The sequence below is a fragment of the Sinocyclocheilus anshuiensis genome, unplaced genomic scaffold (genome assembly GCF_001515605.1).
Source record: "Sinocyclocheilus anshuiensis isolate Anshui unplaced genomic scaffold, SAMN03320099.WGS_v1.1 scaffold719, whole genome shotgun sequence".
In the NCBI taxonomy this organism is placed as follows: Eukaryota; Metazoa; Chordata; class Actinopteri; order Cypriniformes; family Cyprinidae; genus Sinocyclocheilus; species Sinocyclocheilus anshuiensis.
In genome coordinates, this window is record NW_015552643.1 from 1,420,288 (window position 1) to 1,439,328 (window position 19,041).

The 19,041-nt window shown below is 35.9% G+C and overlaps 1 protein-coding gene across 1 annotated transcript in view; it reads left to right on the forward strand.

The window, feature by feature from the left end:
- Positions 1 to 19,041, forward strand: part of LOC107666938 (thyrotropin-releasing hormone-degrading ectoenzyme-like) — a 136,171-nt gene that overhangs the window by 82,737 nt on the left and 34,393 nt on the right. The window contains exons 5-7 of the mRNA XM_016458468.1: positions 7,015 to 7,128; positions 12,958 to 13,023; positions 18,693 to 18,758. Of these exons, the coding sequence (XP_016313954.1) occupies positions 7,015 to 7,128; positions 12,958 to 13,023; positions 18,693 to 18,758 (246 nt within the window). The remainder of the gene's footprint in view (positions 1 to 7,014; positions 7,129 to 12,957; positions 13,024 to 18,692; positions 18,759 to 19,041) is intronic.

Below are 19,041 nucleotides of genomic sequence, written 5' to 3' on the forward strand. Positions count from 1 at the left end.
TGTGTGTGTGTATGTATATATATATATATATATATATATATATATATATATATACACACATGAAAATATACATTTTTAAGCATCCCTTATGTTTCAAAGAATCTTAGGTCATAATGCACTATAAAGTCATGACAATAATTAAAAAATCATGCTTAAGTGTTCCACAAACAAACAAAAAATAATAAATAAATAAATAAATAAATAAATACATATCATATTTGTTTGGGGTAAACAAATACAAATTTTAATTTTTGGGTGAACTATCCCAGAAATACCATTAACATATCTTTAATATCTCTTGTTGTCATATGGTAATAAATCACATGACACACACACACACACACACAGAGTCTCTGTCACTCTCTCTCATACACACACACACACACACACACACATATACAGACACACACACACACACACACACACAAAGAAAAACAAGTAGATAGTATAGAAAAAAAAAATAGAAAGCTAGTGTTTCAAAATACAATTACAGATATCAAGAATTATATTTTTTACTAGTTGACATTTAATTCCTGATATCAAGAATTAGCATTTTAACTACTGAAAATTGAATTGTTGATATCAAGAATTCATATCCTGTGAAGGAATAAAAGTAAAGACGGCTTGCCATATTTCTCATGTGCTGCTGAATTGCAGCTCTGCATTGTGTTCTAGATGCCGTTGCTTGGATGAAAGCTCAATGAGCGGGACGAAACAGCATGTCTGCAGTTCTTTCTTCTTTTCTTTTTTCATTTGTTTTCTCTTTTTTGTTATATTTTTAGGGAGAAGGAAATAAAGGAAGACAATCCCCTCATCTCTCATTTCTGCACAGATAATACAGCTCTGTCTGAACTCACTCTGAACCTTAAACAGTAAAACACTCTCACAGGGAGCATGAAATCATGATATTATTTCAGAAACAGCAATAACGTGCATATTTGATATTTTTAGAGCTGAAATTCATGAGGGTATCCCAGATCAGACTGTTCTCGGCATATAAACCCCTTTTTTATGATCAGGGATAATTGAAAGAAGCAGCAGCGGAGGCTGGAACTATAATATTCACTGGTGATGCTGTTTACAGGCAGAAAACTGAAATATGTCCAATACTGTCCTGCATTACATTAACCTCCCCACTGAATTCACACTTATGTATGATGTGTACAGCACACTGTAAAGCTGAAATCTAGTGTTTGTGCTTTAAAAATACAGAATAAACTTATACAGTTGAGAAGTTAAAGTTTTGTCTCATTTAAGTGTTTGAGATCGCAATACACATTTAATGTGTTGCAACGCATCTTGTATTCTGACACACTGCAAATGCATGTATGCTTACCAACCTGATCTTATGAGAAAAATCTATCAATTTTACAAAGTGGTGTTTTTTATGAATTTCTATGATGTGATTCGTTTGGAAACATGATTTTTAGTTTTAAAAATGTACGGATATAACCCCACACCTAAACCAAAGCAGATTGTACGAAAATGTGCTAATGAGATTATATGAAATCCAAACAAATTTGCCAGGGACGTGCACAGACATTTTGAGGGGCAGGAGCTCAAGTGGAAAAAAGGGCACTTCTCATATTTATTTTAATTTTTTCTAAACAAAACGTTAAATATATTAGGGGTGTGCGATATTAACAAAAAATATATCTCGATATTTTCTGGGATGTTATCGATAATGATAATTAGACGATATTTTGCTTGTGCTGAATGCTAATTTTATTTTAATAATAATTTTATTATATTTTGATTGTGCTGTTATCTTAAGGACTACCTTGGACAGCTGACTCCTAAAGTTTTTGATATTCTGCAAAATTGACAAAATTTATCTTTGCAATGCAGAGAAAACACAGAAGCTTCATTAGAAGGGGCATTTAGATGCATTTACACACTGTTTAATGTAGGACATGAATGTATTTAACCTGCAGTTACAAATGCATTAATACTGCTTTGATATTTTAAACATAAAACGTTGAATACTGATATTTGAAATTATTATTATTTTTTAAATGAAAAGATACTTTAAATGTGAAATTAAAACCGCCATTAGGTGGCAGCAAGTCACTGTTAAGTGAGTCATTGCGACTGAACCGAATCATTTAAAGGTTGATTCATTCAGGAACAAAACAGTGTCATGTTGCTCAGAGACGCAAATTGGAATTATATTTGTTTGCAAAATAGAGCAAAAACAGTCTTAATATTAAATTCTTGTTTATTGAACTGCTGTATTAAATCAATACCACATTTGCAATCATGCTGCTTTTTGGTGGAAAAAAACGTCAGTCTTCACGTGATACTGATTAACTATATGAAATGATATAAATATATACATTTCTGCCTCCATATGTTGATTTTTGTGATCATTCTAAATGCATTTTAATAAACTGAATCATGCAGTGAAAGAACGCACACTGGTCTAACCTACTAGACCAAAGCTAAACTTTAGCTAACTTAAGTTACATGGTAGCTCTCATGAGTCATGGATGTTAGCAAGACAAATTCACTATCATTTTATTTTGGATAATTAGCTGTAAATTTGAGGCACAGGTAGCTTAGTCTGTTGTTCATCACCACTCACCTCCACAGCAAGACAAACACAACTGGAAAGGGAGTGAGGGCTTCACTTCTGCGGTTCTCTTCCTGTTAGTTACTGTGATGTGCCGATGCTACACTGCTGTGCTGGGGAGACAAGGAGGGAGAAAAGCATTTCCTGACCCGACCTGATATTTTGATTTTTTATTTGTTTGACAGGGAAAGCTGTGCCAAACAGAAACACACACACACACACACATATATATATACATATATTCATTTATTTAAAAAAAAAAGGGGGGCAATTTCTCTCGAGGAAGAAAAAGGGAAGATGCTCAAGCCGCCTTTGATGTCTATATGTGCACGTGCCTGAAATTTGCCATCAATTCGACAAAACGCAAAATAGCGAAAGTGTGTTAATGCTAACTTAGGATGTCAGTTAACCATGAAAACAGTCCAAATAAACATCAAACACAACTGTGTGTGGGTGTGTGGAAAGAGAGTAAGTGTGCTTATTTATGAATAAGAGAAAGAAAAATAAACAGAGAGAGAGAGAGTAAAAGATAGAGATTAGCCGTCACACGTTTTGAATTCCACCTTAGGCTGTTTCACTCTTTTGTGTCGCAGCTCTCTAGAGCTTCTGCTCATCTTTATGTTTTTAATTAAGACGCCATTTTTTTATTCAAACTGTTTCTCTGCTTCAGTCTCATGCGAATCATTTTCGTATGGAGTTAAACACGGCTAATTATTGTCCAGTGTAGATGAACTCAAAGCGTCAGAGTGGGCAGGGCTTATGCTCACCTGTCGTATTGAATTGACACATTCATTGCAGTTGCCAAGTCTGCTTGATATCGCTACGCGACTTTGGGCTTCTTTTTTTGTAAAGCTGCGTGAAAAAATTCTGGGTTGCGGTTTTTTGGGTTTATTAAAAAAAATATGGTTGCTTGTTAGGAAAATATGACGAGCAACTTCGTTTCTTTTGATTTATGTTCGCCGTATTCTCCAATGCATTGACTGACACTCTGTCTGCTCACAGTTATAGCCAACCAGTGCAATAATAGTGCTGTAGCGTAATTTCTCAAATATTCCGCCCCTCCTCACGCGCCTTCTTTGTGAACGTGATTTTTCTTCAATGAGGGATTGAAGAAAAATCACGGCACGTGACACTATAATCCAAGTGATGATAGTAGTAGTAGATGTAGAGGAGTGGTATGACTTTCTTTCATAAGGTAGCCTAATTTTTTGGGCTTTTTTTTAATGTTTTTGTAATGTATTAATTATCATGGGCTGTAATATAAAACAAGTAGGCCTATACTAATACTAAGAGTAGCCTATGCATTCGGTTCAAATAGCCTATATTTTAGTAGGCTATAAATATGTGGCTGTGTTACAGCTCCCCTTTGAAGCTCTTGTGTTTTTTCTCCTTTTCCATCTCTCCAATCCTGTTCTGCTCACTGGTGATTGGAGATGAGTTTTGTTCTTGCTTTGTTGCAGTTTGCTGAATTTTGTAAAATAACTCTTCCTTTTCAGATAAAAGGGTGGTTTCAGTTGAATATGTTGCAGGCTCATTTATTGGTAATAAATAATTGATAATAAATAATATTAATGATAATAAATCATCAAAAAATATTGGGCTTGTTTTTGAAGCTGCGGTTGCTCATTTGTCTTGCGAGAGTTGGCAACAGTGATTCATTGTGAATGCATTAGATCAGTCCTCATCCAGCGCTATGTCATATATTAAAAGGTCTGTCTGTGCTTTAATAACTCGAGCTGGTGGCAAAGTGCCTGGAGTCTGATTAATCACATTTGTATCTCGTCGCTCGCTCCGACTGCCTACAGATAATTGATTAGTGGACGACAGGCTCTGTTTTTTATTGTATAAGTTTATCCTCTGGCTCTCTGGGGCTCAGGACCACCTCTCTCTATATACTGGCTAATTTTAATGTCAGATGCTGTAGCAGTGGATTGTTAGTAGATTTGCCTCCTCCATGGGGTTTATATGTCACAGACGCTCAATCACGGTTAAATTCTCATCTCATTTCAGCCTCTCAGATTAAATGATGCTGCCAGAGCCCTTCATATGCAGTTATTCAGCCAATAACACGAGCCTATTAGAGGCTGATGCAGCTGATGTTGAGTTTTCTTATTTTCCACCAAATGGGGAGGTGACATTCTGCCCTCTGGGTTTGAATATGATAGAAAACGTGAGGCTTCAGTTCTTATACGTCACATACATCTCAAACCATTAGACATTAAATATAAGTTACACATTAAATATGAGGATAAATGTCTAAATGACTCACGTCTGTTGGCTGGTGTTTTGTTCTCGCCTCATTTATAAAAGACGGCGTCTGTAAACACATAGGACACTGGGGATTTCACACTCTCACTCTGAATACTGAATATTTTAATTTTGTCACTCAAAACAGAGGGTTTCAAATATTCACATTGGAGCAGTTTCCAGTTTCATTTAGTTCAGGTTTACTGAGATTCAGGATAAACAGTCATTTGTTTTATTAGCTCAAACAAGAAGTGTGATGATGGCTCTGTTCCAGAACCTAGTGAGCTTTCTACAAAGACAGCTGCCTTCTAAGGAAGAATCTTCATTGAAATTAAGCCTCATTAAGTGGCTGATTTGATAGGCTGTATAGGCATTAACTCAGTTAATGTAAAGTACATGACAAATTTGGTTCCCATTGTTTAACTCTCAGAGTTTGATGTTAGCATGTTGCTAAGCCAAAAATGAAATTCTGTAATAAGCACATAAAAGACTTAATAGTGGGTGCAATGTTTATTTTTATTAATACTTTGCCATTTTAAATGAAATATGTTTATAATAAACATTTTAATATTTAAAGTGTATTTAAAATGACACTTTTATCAATTAAAATATGGCCAATTTAGTCCCACGGAGTATTGAAATTTTTTCACTTACAACTGTACTACTAGTACATTGATATTACTACAAAGTACACTTGCAAAATATACATAAACTTTACTAATACACTTCTTTTTTGTAAGGGATTTTAGACCATGGTGCTTATGTGGGAGGTTTGAGTCTGTGAGCCATATAATATTTAGCTTGTGCTAAAATACAGCCTAAGGACTTCTTTCCTGGGGTTTTCCAGTTGAGAAGGCAATGACCTTTGCCCTGCAGTCATAAACCAGACAGACCTTGTCTGAACCTCCTTGTTAAATGTCAATGAAGGACACTTATATTTAATTATTTGTAGGTAAGTACAAGACTTTGAGGTTGTTTGAAGACTTCATGTCAATAATATATAATGCAACTTAAGGTTGTTTTATAATGATGCCGTTGAAGGTTTTCTCCTTTTTCAAACGTCCCTTATATACTGCAGTATAGAGGCATAGTGTGAACTCTTCCCTGCACGACTTCCTCCAGAGTATCTGTTAATAAAGCAGGTGGGCTGCAGAATCCCTCGGTTTAGCTTTCATCTCACAGACATAATTGAGCGAAGGTCTCACAGTTCGTACCGTTCATTGACATTCTAGTGTTGTTGAACTATCTGTGTCGTTCTTCAAGATTTCACTATACCAATCCATTTGCTTGGCAAAGCTCAGTCTTTTTAAACGCAATAAATGACGTGATGTGACTCACTATCCTGGTTCACTGTCATTAGCGTCAGAACATCTGATAAATCAGAAGAGGGCAGAAAAAGACAGTAAACCTATGGGAAGTCACTTGATGTGTGACTAGCAGAAGGTTCCTCTGAGAGCAGAATACCAGCTGTCTCTCTCCACGCTATCAGTCCATGTGTCTGAGTCACAGATGAACGTCCCGTCAGACGCTTTGAGCTGCTGTAATGATGTCGTGTTCATATGAAAGAGGTCTGACTCCTACAGAGGTTTGTGTGCTGCAACAATGAGATCCGGCGTTCAGTAGCACATCTGCTTGACGGCCTCAGAGTCTGGAAAATATTCAGCCCATTTAGAACTGCAATGTTGCATCTTTTCCATTCAATAGCCCTGTTTTGCACACTGTCATCTGCACACAATGGCAGGGGTCATTTGGATTCTTTCTACCTTCCAGATGGGAGTAAGCCACTATTAATCATAGTTCAGAAGCTCCGCTGTGTTCTCAATGTTCTGTGAAGCCTTTTGTGAACAACTTTTCTGTTAAACCAGAGTGTTTATTTGCACTTCTACTTCTGAAGAGCACAAGGTATTTTGTATGCTGTATTGGACTTTTCTAATAAAATGTGTTTGCCACTAGATGCAATATGCTTTTGCAGATATTGGATGAATAGGAGCGTGGATTGTAATATATTTCTTTTCTCTAAATTGAATATTTTGTCCAAATAAAGTTTGGTTTCAGAATACCCATAAACACTTTTCTTGTACAAAACAACAAAAAAATGTTGTTATTCTTCGACAGTGAACATAAAATCTATCTTTGTATATGGTCGCTCTGTTTTTTCTCTTTGGATGAGTGATTGTTCATTTCTGCTCTTCTAGTGGTTTGGGGATCTAGTCACACCGGTTTGGTGGGAGGACGTTTGGCTGAAGGAGGGATTCGCTCATTATTTCGAGTACATCGGTACTGATTTCCTCTTTCCAAAGTGGAACATGGTGAGTTGTTGCGCAGAAGTGAGCGCTATAGTATTCAGTTCATTTCATGCATTGAATCATCCATCATTTTGAACTGATGTGATGTGACACAAAAGATTTGTCTCATACACACATACTCATATGCTATATAGAGAGAGTTTTGATGGTTTTCATGCTATTCAGATCTGAATGCCTTAAAATGAGGGCAATTCTTCAATGATTTTCACATACACAAGATCTTGAGCATTTCTTTTTGTGTCAAGATTCAACTAAGCAGAAAACAACAATCCTTTCACAGTTCATTTGAGTGCTATAGATACTCTGATTGCTCAATATTACCGTTGATAACAGTTTCACAAAACCAAGAAATTCCACATTTTATGGACATTTACTACTTGTTTAATCTGTTTCATATTAAATAAAAGAACAGGACGCAATTCCAGTTGTTTCTGACCAGGTATAAAAGCTTCCCACAGTTCCCATACATCCCACAGTAACCATCCTGCAGTTCTTCTGAAGGCATTTTTCTACATTAGGATCTGGATATCAGTATACGTTAAGTGTATATCGATGACTGTCAGTTTAATTATTGTAGCATGTAACATACATTATGATGCTACACAAAACACATTTTCTTGTTTGTTACCTGCTCAATGTCTACATATCTCTTACATTTCTTAATAAAATCCACTTTCAGGTTTGTTAAAGAAAAACAACCTGATGAAATAATACAAGGACAAACAGTTCTCCCTCTAGATCTGCTTTTGTTTGAACATAATGGTGTTAGAAATTAGCATACTGCTATTCCAGTCCAGGCTTAGTTGCCTGTAATGCAGCTATTGTGACGCACTTGAGGCCTCACTCGTAAATGAAATGAATACACAGGTCATCAGCACAGCAAAACACAACCTAGTTTTTCTATGTTTATGACACTTTGAAATAGCAGTCGTGCTGATAAAATCTGTTTGGATCTTCAGGTCAATATGAGTCACCGACTGTGTGCAATTTTATCATGAGCTAGTTGGAAGATTGTTGTGGGTTGTTGGTCATGATTCAGACCTGATGTGTGGTTTAGACTGGACATACAGTGTAAACTAAGGGCAGTATATACCAAGTGCTAAAGGCAGTCTCAAGCTATTCTTTTGCTAAACTGTTTACACCAAAAGTTTACTATTTAAATTGTTTCATTTTTGTTCATACATATTTATATTAATATGTGTGTGCATTCAGCTCATACATTCACATTCTCATTCACTTTCACATAATGACCTTCCCATCTGTCTGTCCCAGTATTTTATACCTCTCTGCTCCAAGCCACCTTGGTTACGGGGCACCAGCCAAGCAGAGAGACTGTTTAGGGAATGTCATTTTAGGGAGCAATTGGGTTTTGATGGAAACACTTCAGTACGCTGATAGGATGACTGTAAGCATGTCCCTACCAAAATATGGATACAATTGCATGTTTCAAGAGGAAGGAGTTGAAACCAGAACTGAAAACTCATAAGTGCACAGATAAATGTTGGGAATGGATTTGACGTGGACCTGTAATAGGTCATTATAGGTTCCTTGACCTGCTCATAACTACTGGACTGTTGGTTTTCCTCCACTTTCTCACATCCATCATGCTAGAGATGCTTTGAGAGAGGTTTGGTTACTCATAAGGCATTGCTCCAAAACCAGGCATCACTGCTGTCTCTGGCCTAAAGCGGTTGATCAGTGTGAAACTTCAGGTGCATCTATATGGCGTTATTTTAATGACAAATGTCGAGAGCGCATAATTGTAGCGCGAAAGCACATTAATATAATGCGCGAGCGCGAATCTCTCCGTTTGCGCACGGATTTCTTTTGCTCTCGCACAAAACCGTACTTAAAACGTGTCTCTCCTCTCACTCAAACTGTGTTCTGTGCACTCACAAATCTCTCTGTGCTCATACACTATAGATATTAATTATTTTCGCACCTGAATTAAACGTTGTCAAAAGTTATCATTATGCGCTTTTAAAAAGTAGCCTAGTCTCAAAACAGATTTGTGCAGGGCCTTACCTTGATTTTTAATTGTTGTATTTTTGTTTTAACATAAACTGGTTATTGTAGCTACTTTGTTTTACTATATCTCTTTTATGTTTGTATTTTGATCTTTTCTGCGAATGCACATATGCATCTTTTTGTAAAGTAGGCTACTTTGTATACACTGTTTTAAATCTCAGTTGGTATGATGGCAATAATAAGTAACAGCTCCTCAAATCAACATCAAATGCAAAGATAGATGTAAATTATGCAAGATATAATACAATAAATGCTCTAATAGCATCACTGTTTGGACATTTATTGGGAGTATTTTTTTTTTCTTTAAATCCAGTGTTTGTTCAGTTCTGAATTTTTTTTTTTCATGAAAATCCACTTAATATTAGCTACACATTCAATGGCACTCTCCTCTAAAACAGTGAATATACTGTACAGTTATATGACAGTTACATGTAATTAACTGCAAATGCATTAAACCCATAGAACAGAATGTAGTAATGTTATGGCAAATATGAAAAATTAATTATAGTGTTATATTTGGTCTCCAAATCGTAAGTATAGGTACATATAACCTCTGTCCAACTGGTTGGTCTCTGAGCAATTTATCTAAAAACAACATATTATAGCCTATGGCTCTAAAGACTTCATATAAAACATCAATGTTATGTCATAATATGTCAGATACCTCAACTGAATTTAAAATCATTGCAATAAATTCTCAGTTGGTATGATGGCAATAATAAGTAACAGCTCCTCAAATCAACATCAAATGCAAAGATAGATGTAAATTATGCAAGATATAATACAATAAATGCTCTAATAGCATCACTGTTTGGACATTTATTGGGAGTATTTTTTTTTTCTTTAAATCCAGTGTTTGTTCAGTTCTGAATTTTTTTTTTTCATGAAAATCCACTTAATATTAGCTACACATTCAATGGCACTCTCCTCTAAAACAGTGAATATACTGTACAGTTATATGACAGTTACATGTAATTAACTGCAAATGCATTAAACCCATAGAACAGAATGTAGTAATGTTATGGCAAATATGAAAAATTCATTATAGTGTTATATTTGGTCTCAAAATCGTAAGTATCGGTTTAGGGAAAAGTGCATCTGACCCATATCTAAATAGTTCTGTCTTAAATCAGAAGATTTAAGATTTAAGATTCAGGTGCGAAAATAATTAATATCTATAGCGCATGAGCACAGAGAGATTTGTGAGTGCACAGGACACAGTTTGAGTGAGAGGAGAGACACGTTTTAAGTATGCGTCCGGTTTTGTGCGAGAGCAAAAGAGATTTGCACTGGCACATTATATTAATGTGCTTTCGCACTACAATAATGCGCTCTCAACATTTGTCATTAAAATAACGCCATACATGTACAGCAGGTGATGATGTTGAGACGCTAATAAGCAGGATCTAAATGAAGTATCATTGGACTTAAACACCTTGTTGAGAGCACATATGGGCCAGATGGCTGCTCTTCTCATTTTATAGAGCACATTACATGACTCGCATAAAATCACCAGCTGTTTTCTTTCTCTCTGTGTCTGTTTTTCTGTATTCACATTCACCATAATGTTGTAAATTTACATGAAGGCCTCATTTGCTATTGATTCCATGAATATACATAATAAGAGCATAAAAGACTTCTTAGTTAAAATCTTACTGATCCCAAAGTTTTGAATGGTAGTGTATGTACATTAAACTTTGAGGCTCGTATTAGTCTGAATAATGAAGCAACTGCTCATCAGAAAATACTTATGAGACAGCGGTCACACAGTGTTCTCTTCTACAAGTCCACTTAAGTGATGATATAAATAGCTTGAGAAATTAGGACACTGATTACTCTAGAAGTCTCTACTTTCTCCAAGATCTTCTCTCTGAAGTTAAATATGAGGGATAAATTATTGCTGCAGTTCATTAAGAAAAGCATATTTCAGTTTTTTTTTTTAAGGTGACCCAAATATCTAAAGGTAAATGTAATTTTGTTATAGGAAATGTTATCCTTCATTAGCTGCTGCCTAATTTAGATGTTAAGAATTAAATAATTTATTTCAAATCCGTCTGACAGACAACGTTATTTACAAATATGGTAAAAAGCCACCCAACAACCACTCAGATAAATATTCTCTGTATTGATTTGTGGACTTTTCTCTTTTATGTGAGTCTGTTTTTTGTCGCATGTCATTTCATTAATCTGCTTTTAGCAGAAAGTCAGAATATGAGATTATGATTGAGCTTTACCAGTAACCAGGATTCACTGGGTTAATAGAAGATGCCTTATTATATTGACATAAAACTATGAATGATTTCATGAACATTTGTTTCTTGATTCACTTTCATGCGTTGTTTGTTTGAGCTCAAATCCCTTGATTAAAATATCCTGCTGTCTTGGATTAATGTCTTCAACGGGATTCTTAATCAAGCTGCCAAAAGCTTTAATGGGCAAGAATTATTCATAATGATGGAGAATAAAGGTGTAATAAAACATGCACAGTGTCAAAACCAGATGTGTTTATAGCAGCTGATAGTGTGCTGGCTCACCAGTCACACACTTTTAATAAATGCATAGATGAGAAAATAATACAATTATAAAACCTTAATTTAGTGTTGTTTTGAATTTGATAACTCAGTGCAGAGATTTCGCCAGAGAGCCCATTATGAAGATGTTCTGGATATGAACCTGCAGTGTAATGCTTTCATATATAATCATGTGATTTTGTATAACATATTGTGTTTGTATATTTACATTATATGCAAAGGTTATTCAAAGAAAAAACAGTATAGTACCATGGTAATTTTTTTAATTTAATTGCCTCATTGTGGTTTATTGTTCTCATTATATTATATTAAAGAGTTAAAAATCAGTTGAGACTTCCTTAAAATAGGGAACAAGCTGGTATCAGAGTAACATCTTCCTCATGTGCTCCAGAACGACTGACTGTATTTGAGATCGTGACTCTCTGCTGATCCACAGACACAGTGAATGCGCTAACAGGAAGTGACACTCATCACACAGACAGTAGAGGATGGGATGTGGGGAGATAGGAATTAGATGCTGTCAAATGAGCATGTCAAAGTCACTCAAAGTCAAAAAGATACAAATTTATGAAACTGCAGAAAACAGCAGGACGAGTGTCATGGAGTCTCTTTTTATATAAAACTTGAATACTTGAAAAAGAAGAGCTACTAGAAAAAGAGCAGGGACATTATTAATAACTGATCTTTTATTAAATATTAAACAAGTTCTGTGATGGACAAGCATGTAAAATTTTTTAATAAATTTAATTTAATTTAATTCAATTCAGAGTTGTTATGGCTAACTAAAATTATTAAAAAATAAAATATTAAATAAAAAAATATAATAAAATTTTAGAGGATGATTTAAAAAAAAAAAAGAACATACTAAAACAAAAACTGAAATAAAATAAATCAAAGCTAAACAGAAAAAATAAAAATCTAAAAACTAATAGAAATATAACTTAAATATTAAAATGTAAACTAGAAAACTAATTCAAAATATTAATTATTAAAATACTGTACTAGTATATACAGTAAATACTGCTAAAATAAGACTGAATAAATTACATTTAATTTAAATACAAATATGAGGAAGTGGACTGTATTTAAAAATGCTATTTAAATGCGCTTTAAAAATACAAGCTTCACATTTTTCTTTTTAACCCTACATAATTTCATGCCCCATTGACTTCTATTGTAGGTGGATTACTGTACTTTCATACTATGTACATTTTGCGAGCAGGTGTAAATGAGAAGCTTTTACTGAATGTGTGTGTTTCTGTTGTGTCTGCAGGGAGCCGCTCTGATCCGAATGCTGGCTAACGTCATGGGACAGGCACTATTCCAGAGAGGCCTCAATGTAAGTCAATAGTTTTCTTTCATCTTCTCTCTTTGTGGTCACAGATGATTTCACACGTATGTATGTTTTACTCCTAATGTGTTATGACTATGTTTATAAGGCTCTCTTTATGAATTATACATTCTGCATAAATGCAGCTTTAAGAGGATTGTGGCATAATACCTAACATACTTCTCAATTTAAATTTTTTTCAAAAACTCAATCCTTGTTAAATCCTGTTAATGTGAGCTGAATGTGTTACAAATGAATCTCACCATTTAACACTTGAATATCTCAGTGAATGTTCAAGTCCCCTCAGGTTGCTCTGAGTGTCTCGTATGTTTGGGAGATTGTGCAGTTGCGTCGGTTTACATGTATTTCTTATCTTTAGAGCTACAACAGCTTGTTGTTGTTGTGTCACGCGCTGCCATCACGCTTGAGGTGAAAGCAGCACAATCAGACAAGTGATTAAACGTGTTCGTGTCAGAAGTTAATTTCATATCTGAAACTTTTACAATCAGAAGTTTCAGAATCATTCTCTGTGTTAAACCGGTTTACAGTAATGGTGAAACACATCCGCTGCATTAAAACACATGTACTGTAGCTGATATTGAGTAGACGGCTTGTATTTTTTCAGTTTGTTTATAGTCACATGGTCATTTGCTCCAGCTGAAGTGTTTTAAGTTCTCTGAAGCTCTTTCTGTGTCCGTCTAGCAGTCAGAGCTCCTCTGGAGTGAGCAGCAGATCTCGTGATGCATTATTAGAGATTATTAATGGCTGTGTGGACACCGTATGGCTGCTACATGAAACTACATCCTGTAATGTGGTTAAAGGATCTGGGCTGTGAACAAACAGGTTTGAATCCAGTGAGAGTCAATCTGTAAACGAATAAATGTAAATGTGTTAAAGGTACAAATCCCTCCTCCTTTAATGTGTGAGTTCACACAGATTCAGAGGTACAGATTCCTCACCTTCACATAAATCACTTTTCTAAACATCCATAACTTCTCATTGTATTTCTTTATGCCTGAGATGCTGTAAAAAATCTGACAGTTTCAGAGTTGTTTTCTGGGTTATTTTTGTTATTGTGGTTTAATGTTGCTATTAGTGTTTGGAAGCACAATCAGGTCATGTTTTCTGCAGAGCAACACATTTAATGCTTCATTTACTGATGTAACATCTGCACATATGAGCTTTATATCACAGCACAAATACATGTAAGACCAGCAGACTGATGTGTCTAATGCACATATACTGTATGTGATCCATTTATCTTGAACGGGTTATAACTGTAATTAATGTGTTTGGTTTTGTGCAATAGTATAGTAAACCTGTGGTATTGTTAGCAACATCAATTTACTTTTTTAATGCAACAGCAAGATAATGTGCAGTTCTGTCTGAATTGGTTAATTATTATTTTTTTCTTGGTTATTATATATATATATTTTTAAATGAAACACAATAAAGTAATTGTGATTAATCTGTAGAAAGTAGAAAAATAAAATGTATTATTACATTTTATTATTGTTGTTGTTGATTATTTAGTTAAATTCTTGTATTATTTAGCAGCATTCTTAAAATTATTATAGTTTATCATGCTGTTATTCATTCGTTCATTCATCTTTAAATTCTTAAATGTTGTGTTAATTCCTAAATTAAACAGGTTTTATTTATTTATTTATTTATTTTTCCTTTCTCACCAAAAATGTAAAATAAAATTACATTCGTTTATTCATTCTTTCATTTATTATTTAGTTTAGTTTTATTTTCCTCTTTTCCTTGTAATACTCACATTTCTTCCTTTCTTCCTCAAGAAATGCTCAATATAGTGTCTTATGAACTCCTAAACCGCTCTACTGTAGATCTGAAAGTCTGAGTATTAGAAATACAACCTCACACATCTGCCAGTGATCCAGTTCTCCTCTCTCGTCTGCTGTCTGTCTTTGTCTGTTCACCGAGGCTCATTTCATTCTCTCAGTGTCTGTTTTTTGCTCTGTGTGGCATCTCTCCTCCTCCTCGTGTCTCTACATAATTGAAGCAGCAGACAGTCGTGAATGCCGAACAGCTCAGAAGCAGCAGACGGGCTTTAGTCTCATCCAGACCAGCATTACCCATCCCTCTCTCTCTCTCATCTTCACTAGTAAACGGTGGATGGGCTGCTGATGCAGGTGGATGAATGTCTCTTATAAAAGAATAGAGGGAGTCATAAATGAAGTCTGAATGGCTTCTGGGGCTCTGTCTGGAGCGATGAAGCGCTCGCGTCTCATTTACACACACTGCCCATCGCTTTTAAAACCACTTTCAGATGGATCATATTATGGGATGTAGGAAATATTCATTCCGGCTGGAAATGTGAAATGCTTGACCTATGAATAGCAGAGGACAAGTACGCTCCTGCCCTGGAGAAATAAACTTCAGCGTGTTACAGTCCATCTTCATCCTCTGGATGTGATTTTGAACCGCAGGAAGCTGCGTCCCTGGATTCGGTGCTTCATAGTCCTGTTTGTCGGCTCTCAGCGTGTCCCTGACTTGGAGAATGGCAGTCTGTGAGATTCCCGACGGATGCTGTGGGCTAATAATTCGTTCTGAACACAGATGAAATAGCCAGATACCCCTCGATTCAATTCCACAACATTCTGGAACACAGAGAAGATCCATTTTTCCCATCTTCCTCTTGTTCTCCCAGCAGCCCCTCTGGCTCGACTGTTCCGCCTCATTATTACTGTTTTCTGTCTCTCTCTTATGGGAACTTTCAGTATCTCTGTCTGTCTCTGAGTGATTGATGGGAGGAATAGGTAAACACAGCACCTCAGCAAACAATCTACCTCCATTGCCTCAAAATGACTTTCATATGCAAGAAAATTGTAGACATATTTCTTCTTGTATTACTTTTGATTTGATCTTGTATTACTAGTTGTATTACAACTCATTTAGTTGGATGAATAATGAACTGTTGTGGTGAAGGCTCTTGCAGAAAACTGGTGTTTTAGCTTCGGGGTATTTACATATCGAAAGCGATCAATCTTGTGTCTGCCTTTGTATATATCTTGATTTTGCAGAATCAGAAACCAAAACCGAATGTGGTTATAATATCTGATGAAGGAACGTTCAGGATATTATTCTGTCCTGGAGAGTGTCAGAGGAGAAACTAGCCATTGCTAATTAGAGTAAATTAATTACACACACAACCATCCCACTGGAATCTGTTGAGTTATGAAGTGAATCTTTAGATCTGTTCCAAGCTGTCTATCTAGACAGACTTCTCAGAATCACAATACGCTCTTGACAACAATGCTTTTCAAAAATTAGTTATTTTGACTAAAAATAGCCTAAGGATGCATTAAAACATTGAAAAAGAGTCATAAAAGATAAAAAAAATGTTGTGTAATTTGAATTAAATATGGCCTCCAAATTAAATTTTGTATGTGCTATATATTATTTTTCCTATTACAACATCAAATTAGGTTAGTAACATATGCTAACACCAGTCTCTATTGTAATTGACTATCATTGAACGTGAGAAGTAGAGAAACACTATACAGACAGTCATATGAGGTTCACTTTAGGTTAGAATGCTGCTTTACACCTTATGATGTTTTCAGTATGCAGACAGTAGACAGCTGTTAAGGCATATGATTTTGCTGTCCACGTGTGTCTCTCTGTAAGAGGTTTTGGTCACTACAGTCATTAAAATACACAATTTTATGCCAAGCAGACTGGAAAATGTCAACACCAACATAAAATGGCTCTGGGTGGTCCCTCGCTGCTATGCAAATGAGCAGAAGTGGTATTTCTTACTGCAACATTCAAATTCAAATTCTCGCAGCTTTTAGATCTGCTGAAAGAGACTAGACAATGGTTAAATATACAATTTATCACTTGTTATAGAACAGATACTGTATATATATACTGTATATATATATGAAAATATTCTTGCTTTCGCAGTCAGCAGAACACATCAGTGTCAAAATAATGACAACACACTGTGACGGCCCTATCAGAGGCGAGATTGGACCACATGGTCACTTCGCTTCAGGGCATTAACTCTGATGGAGGAGAGAGTGAGAGAGGAAGAGGAATTGATCTGGTTTAAAACAGATTCATCAGGATGGTAACATGAATCTGGTTCTGCTCCAGACTCAAATCCCAGACTCTCTGAGAGCTCAGCAGAGCATGTAGAGAGATGAAGGCCAGCTGGACTGGGTCACGCTTTCAGGATCCCAATGCAATTTGCTCAGACCTCTCAGCATGACGCCTGTTCACGTTTCAACAAGTGTCCGTTTTGATTTGATTCATGAAGCAAAAGCTGAAATAATGGCCTTATTAAAGGAATAGTTCATCCCAAAATGAAAACTCTGCCATCATCTGCTCACACTCATGCCATTGTAAATCCTTTTTTTTTTTTCTTCAGTTATTCACTTAAAATCTACCCCTCTTTTAGAGCCAGTGAAGTGTGTCTACAATAATGGTATTGAGTACTGGTATTGTTGTTTAAAACTGAAAAACAGACCTTTTTGGTCGGTTTATCACACAAAGATAGCTTATGACTTAAGAAGAGTTTAAATGCATTAATATAGGCTATGTTTTTGGCCTATTGAAAAGAGCAGCTCGGACATTCTGCAAAATATCTCCATTTGTGTTCTACAGAAGACATGCACCAGTATTAGCAGGGAACATGCAGTTTTTTGTCAGCATGTTCTCTTGACTCCAGCAACAGGAAGCGGATTACAGTTGACGGGTTTATCGTTCACGGTCACTCAAGAGTTATCGAGGAATCTCGTATACAGCAGCCAAGAGGCTTCCCACCAGATGTTCTTATCAGATGCATGTAAATGTGCTCTCCAGGGTCAGACTCCTTCTTCATGTCGTCCACCACCTGTATCACTGAGACTGCAGGGCAGAACAGAAGCACTGATAATGTAACGTTTGGCGTTTAACAGATTAAAGTCTGTTAGCAGTGAAATGAACACCCACCGGTGTCTTAGCTTCAATAATACACCACAATACAGATATTACATCCACTTTTCTATGCAGATTTGTCTGTGTTTGATGTCGAGGCACTTTTATTATGCACCTTGCTGAGTGTAAGGTGTTTCCTTTCTTCACAAAACTCACTTATAATTAGTCGTTACTTATGAATAAATGTTCACCAAATTTACCATACTTTTTAGGCATGTACTTTGGTAATAACAGATAAGTCATACATGGCAAGTACTATGGAGTGACATGTAGATACTGTACTGTAACTGATACTTTAACTACTGTATGGTGTATGAATATGATTATTATATGCTACTACAGTGCTTTTTTTGTAAGAGTATTTACATGTTTACTCATGGGATAAATCGAATGTTTTCTCCTGTGTTTATTTTAATGTAAACAATTTGACCATCTTTTATGTCTTGAAAGAAATCATGTTGCTGATTTGTATGTTACTCATTCAGTGACATGCTGATGCAGCATCGCCTCGAACAACATAATCAGCCTCTAATTGGCCTCCTTATGGTCCTCCTTGAACTGACAGCCAATCACACCCAAACATCTGCTGCTAATTTGCATACATTCAGCTTGAATTGAGAGGATTAGTAATGTTATTGTTTGGGCTTATTTGGTTTCCCAAGTTCACTGTTCCCATCCAAGTCCAATTTATTTCTCTTCCAATATTGATCTCTGTCTCTGTCTGTTTGCAGGATTACTTGATGACGCACATGTACGGAAACGCAGCGAGAAATGACTTGTGGAACAAATTCTCCGAGGTGAGATTTTACGCATCTTCTAGGTGTGAGACCTCCATCCACGAGCAGGAATCAGCGCTGGGGTCAGTCAGTGTTGAGCGGCGAGTGAAATTGTGTGTTCAACCTACTTTAATTCACCCAGTGCATCTCCTGTAGGCAGGTGTTCAGAGATCCACGTGCTGCATATAGGTCAGAGGCCATTATATAACTGCACATCATCAAATTTATGCCAATACACCACCTACTCACATCAACGCACAAGGGTTTTATGGAAATGCCACATGGGAAAGAGTTTGATATGGAG